The following is a 5,301-nucleotide window of genomic DNA, read 5'->3' as shown; positions in this document are numbered from 1 at the left end:
ATGGGAATCACTGAATTTCCATAAATAATTAATAAAACAGACGGAGAAAAAAGTGTGATGAAAAAGATAAAAATGAAGTGGGTTCTCTACTGTTGGTCTAATTAGGAAAAAAGAAACACCAGCTTTCCATATCATTCATGCATATATCTTGATTTCCTGCAAAGACATGTCTGGAATATATTGTTCATAGCCATACATTGGGGACTGTTTGGCCCCATTCATTGATCTTCGTTCACAATACACTTTTCAACTCAAATATATAAACAAATACAAATAAAATACACCATATGTTCAATACAATGATGATATACATGTATATATGTATATAAAATTCACCCCCCCTCTCTCTCTCTCTCTCTCAAAATAATAGTATTACTCACACAAAAACATTGCTAGTCCAGCTTTTTTTTTCTTTCCTCCCCCTCTTCACAGCCTGTCAAGCTTTAATTATTAACATCATAATTATATTTCTTTTTTAGTAAGAGAGGCTCCTAGTTGTTTCTCTAAGAAAACTGTGAAGACCTGTTTTCTATTATATTTCTATGGAATAACAAAAAAGGTTTGTTTTCCATATTCGTCAGAGCTACACTGCTTAGATTGGTCCGTCCATTTTTCACCAAAAGAATAAAAAAAAAGGTCATGGTTCTTGCCCATTGAGGTGATTCACTTGTTTCTGGTTATTGTTGGCTTTTGCTTATGGATGAAAAGAGATGCTTGAGTGAAGAATATGTTCAATGAGCTTCGTTTTAGAGAACCACAATATTCCGGGAACTTTTTATTACAGGTAAAAACAGATAGGATCACCAAACCTCCTTCTATATGTACCTGAAAAAGATTTTTTGCTGTTATGTTCTTGAGTACATCTTTATTTGTTTCATGGATGCTAGCTGATGCCAATTATGCCTGTTTTACTCTTTCTTGCAGTTTTTGAGTTTGTCAGATAGATAGATAGATAGATAGATGCAAATTGATAATCTGAGATGCTAGAAAGTGAAAGAAAATGTCTTTTTGTTTATATTAATTTGCAGTTGAAAGGCTACAAAAGCAGGTATCCTAAATGTTTTTCAACTGAAATTTACTGTATAAACTGAAATTCTTTTTCTTACCTATTCACTGTTGAATTATATAATAATTTTTGCTGCTTTTAGGTCCAAATGCTAAGTTCCATCACATATTAACCTCATCTCTACTGAGATTTCATCGTGATTAAAAATGAAAAAGCAAAAGAAAAAAAAAGGGACACTTTTTGAGAATGAGCTTCTTGAAGATGACGACCACTGTTAAGGTTAGTGATGATGGTACCACTAGAGAGAGAGAGAGAGACCCACAATCCATTTTTGGTCGCTTTATTGTCCTTATCCCTTTTCCTTTTTCCTTGTTCATTGTCTGAGTGGTGTTGAGCAACACTCTAAGATCTCCCCCCCGATGAAAGTCGTTTTGAATTTTCCTTTGTACCCCCCTCCTGGCCGCTTCTCTCATTGCTGGCAAAAAGCACTTGTTCTAGTGTTTCAAAGCAACAACTTTTTTCATGTGCGGAGCCAGGCTTTCCAAATATGGTCTGCATTTAGTACACCAAAAAGGGTACCACCAAAGTTTTGGGGTCCATATATATCCAATTACAAAATTAAGGCGTGATCTTGAAGAAGGATTTAACCTCACTTTCCGGATGCGAGGATTTGTTAGTTTCTTTGCAATTGGGCAAGGTTGAAGATGACTCAAGATTGATCAGATCTTTACTTTAGTGTTTGGCGGTCAGATGTCACTTTGGACTCTTATACTTACTTGGGGTCGACCACACCTTGTCTCCTCCACCTTCTCCAATTGTAGTGGCTTTTCATGAATTACACCCAACCACCTCACTTAGAAAAGAGTATGGAAAAAGAACAGACACGGAAAAAAAGTTGTAAGAAAAGGAAAGTAAAAGAGTTCCTAGGAACATTATTGTCTTGTTATGATATTTGCCAACTCTGGTGGCAGCTTTCACCAATACTGTGTATGTTCGTGTGTGATTCATTTGTAATTGGGACAGAAGGTTTGTTATTGCCTGCATGCCTTCCATAAGTTTAATGGTTCCCTTATACCAATATTTCAGGCATGGGAACCAAACTTAAGTGTGCGATAAATCCATTAGCGACTTCACAAAACAGCAGCAAACTCAGCTTTACAGTGCATTTCGTGGATGACTATTTCCGAACAAGAGTGGTGAAGGAGAATTGTCAAATGGAGAGGGCGCTGGAAAAGCAGCACATGGAATCTATCAGGAAGACAATGCAGATGCATGAAAACATCTTCAAACACCAGGTATATATGGTTAAACATTAATTAGCTTTTGTTACAATTGAAGATTTTGATGATCAAGCATATGTATCCCTCCATGATTTCACATTAATGCATGATTTAAGAACCATTTATATTTCAGCTTTCTTCAAACCAATCCTTCAAATGTAATCCCACAAACAATCAATCACTTGAACGTGTAGTTGAAAATTAAGAAAATAACAAGAAAAAGAATTAATGTGAATTACAGGTACGAGAACTTCATCGCCTGTATAGCGTTCAAAAGATGCTGATGGATGAGCTGAAAAAGGAAATTAAGCAAAACAGATTCTGGGCTACTCCTATGACAAGTTCTGATGTTAACCAGCAACATTTGAGGGCACAAACTACTTGTGTAAACAATTCCCACGTTCAAGCTGAGCTGAGCACAAGGGAGAGGAGTGGCAGTTCTGGTGACACCATGAAAATTGTAAGGGGCTTTGATCTGGAGAGGCCAGCTGGGGAAGACATCTCGGCTGATGCCAGTGCTGTTGTAGAAGACCAAGCAGGGCCTAGCTCCCTCATGCACTCCAGAATTAGTCACATGAGCATTCAAGGCTCGGATGATAGTGAAGTTGAACTGACACTAAGCATTGGAGGCAGCAGCTCAAGCAAAAAGATGGCGGAGAATTCCAAACCCCATACTCAAGAATTAGGAAGCTCAAATTCTCATGCAATTCATATGGGAAATAAGGAGCTGGCTTCATCAGCTTCATTTAAATCAGAGAAGGGAGAGGATTGCAGTGGCCCCAACACTCCAATGAGCGCTTCTAGCGCAACATTTGATCAGGAAAGGAAACGACCACATTGGCTTTTCCAAGGTTTGAGCATAAACAGGACTTGAAACAGTTGAAAAGTATTTATTTTTTATTTATCATTTTTAACTTAATTTGTATGTGTGTATCCTAATCTTTACTTGGTTCATGACTCTAGAGATTCCTAATCTTTACTTTATCCTCCTTAACCTAATAAATGGATAATTAAGTCACCCATCTTTTTGGGTGTACACATTGTTGTAAATAGGTCAGCCGCCAAGGCATTGGTTTTTTATTAATGTTTTTTTTTCTCTTTCCCAGCCATTTTTCTTCAAGTGGATAAGAATGTGAATGCTCTGATAGCTCATCTCTTTCACAAATGCTAATCAATGCAAAAACACATGTGGTTCAAGATGAATGGAATATTTTTCCGCCCACTACTGTTTCAGTATTTTAATCTTTACTTTCTATGCCGGGCTAGTTTTCAGTTTTATATATAAAATCAGTAATTACAATGCATAGATTAGTTTTTTTCTATTTAAATAGGAAAACTAGAAGGCGACGGTTTGTGATTCCAAAATAAATCGGTAATTTAATGATTTTTAAATGTATTTGAACAGAGATTAATTTTTAATGTTTAATGCTTAATGCTTAATATCACAAATTTAGATTTTCTAAAAATCTATCAAATATCTTAAAAATATTATTTACGTAACATCCTCTAAACATAAAAAGTTATATTTTCTAACAAATAACACAAATAAATTTCTGTAAAATATTTTCTACGGAAAGTAGTATAAACATAACTAAAAATTAGAGATTCTACCTGGAAATTGAAGATATTGTTTTGCCAAAAGGCAGGAGAAAAAAAAAAACAAAATTGTCGGTCCAAAAACTAAAAACGAAGACAACTTTGAGTACTAATATAGTATGTACTTATAAAATTGAATAAATCTGTACAGGACAGCTATATGCTGCCCAATATTCTGTGAGGTTTGAACAAAAGAAATCTGATAGTGTTAGGAAAGAACACAACATCCTGGGAAACAAAATCTTGGTACAGAATTTGGTTATTTGAGTTTGTGAGAACATGGCAAATTCAAGGTCCTAAAAATGCTCTTAGGTTGTCATTTCTCAAGCATTGGATCTCAACTAACGGCAGGTTGGCAAAGGCAATGATCCATCTATATTCAATTAATCTGGCATATAATAGTATGAAGAAATCACCGTCCTTCTGCAATGATTAAAAATATTAGTAAGACAAACTCCAACTAAAATTAATTAAGAAGGTATTCAATTAGAAGCTAATAAAATCATTTTAATTGAACAACTATAAATTTCGACAAAATAATTTAAAATTTAAGGTTAAAAGTATCAGTTTCATTATTGCTCAACTTTTTTATGGGTAATGTATTAGTAACTCAGTTATTAATTTTTATTTTAATTAATTATAAAAATTATAAAATATCAACATTTATACATTGTGTTAATCTAATCTTTATTCTAAAAATCTAACCTTCAACATTTACACATTGTATAATTTGATTTTTTTCAACTTTATTTTTCTTTGTGACCCTTTGACCTAAAAAGCAATATATATTATTAGCTAAATTTGATTGAAAATATTCAAAATATGGAAAAACAAAAAAATCCAAGATAACAATTTTATTTTAATCATATTTTAAAATTAGCCCTTAATATCACAAAGAAAAGTAAAGCGCAAAAAGGACCAAATTATATAATGTGTAAATGTTGAGGGTTAATGTTTTTGAATCAAGACTAAATTGATATAATTTATAAATGTTGAGGATTAAATTAGCTATTATACCAATTTTAAAAATTACCACCATTGGCCAACTGGTGACCAAACAAGACAAAATTGAATAGTTGAGTGATGATCTCCCACGAACTACATTGTTATGTACATCCTTTTTCACATGATTTTAGCTTGTTTAATAGTTAAATAAAGTCATTTTAGTATTTATTTATGATTTTACAATTGAACCAGCTTTTTATGTTTCCCCATAGTTTTTTTATGATATTTTGATACTTAAATAAGGTTATGTGGTGATGTAGGTTGAATCGGGACTAAAGATGCAACTTCAGGTAGAAATTGCTGCCAAAGTCACGACAACGAAGCATGGAAGTTGCGACATCAAAGATCGAGTTGAAAATAGCCTTTGAACAGACACAAAAGTGAATGTCGGGACATCGTGCAACGCCCTTTACT

The 5,301-nt window shown here is 33.8% G+C and overlaps 1 protein-coding gene across 3 annotated transcripts; it reads left to right on the top strand.

Annotated features, from left to right (window-relative positions):
* Window positions 1–361: 361 nt before the first annotated feature.
* Window positions 362–3,391, top strand: LOC105790936 (uncharacterized). Of its 3 annotated transcripts, XM_052634307.1 has the most exons (5): window positions 362–784; window positions 925–1,048; window positions 1,149–1,993; window positions 2,093–2,301; window positions 2,528–3,391. In XM_052634307.1, the coding sequence occupies exons 3-5, from the start codon at window positions 1,837–1,839 to the stop codon at window positions 3,158–3,160; spliced, it is 999 nt and encodes a 332-aa protein (XP_052490267.1). In that variant the 5' UTR covers window positions 362–784; window positions 925–1,048; window positions 1,149–1,836; the 3' UTR covers window positions 3,161–3,391. The 3 variants fall into 3 exon arrangements, with proteins under 3 accessions (XP_052490267.1, XP_052490268.1, XP_012474198.1); XM_052634308.1 differs by lacking the exon at window positions 1,149–1,993 and having other exon boundaries at window positions 364–784; XM_012618744.2 differs by lacking the exons at window positions 925–1,048; window positions 1,149–1,993 and having other exon boundaries at window positions 364–784.
* Window positions 3,392–5,301: the final 1,910 nt, after the last annotated feature.

The sequence above is a fragment of the Gossypium raimondii genome, chromosome 8 (genome assembly GCF_025698545.1).
Source record: "Gossypium raimondii isolate GPD5lz chromosome 8, ASM2569854v1, whole genome shotgun sequence".
Classification (NCBI taxonomy): Eukaryota; Viridiplantae; Streptophyta; class Magnoliopsida; order Malvales; family Malvaceae; genus Gossypium; species Gossypium raimondii.
This window is presented reverse-complemented; position numbering and strand designations above follow the sequence as displayed.

What these genes read in the sequence shown, in the direction of transcription:
- LOC105790936 (XM_052634307.1), top strand. Translation starts at nt 1,837, where the DNA reads ATGAATTACACCCAACCACCTCACTTAGAAAAGAGTATGGAAAAAGAA. An exon ending in GCAGCTTTCACCAATACTGT is followed by an intron (nt 1,994 to 2,092) that starts GTATGTTCGTGT and finishes CCAATATTTCAG; the next exon opens with GCATGGGAACCAAACTTAAG. An exon ending in AAAACATCTTCAAACACCAG is followed by an intron (nt 2,302 to 2,527) that starts GTATATATGGTT and finishes TGTGAATTACAG; the next exon opens with GTACGAGAACTTCATCGCCT.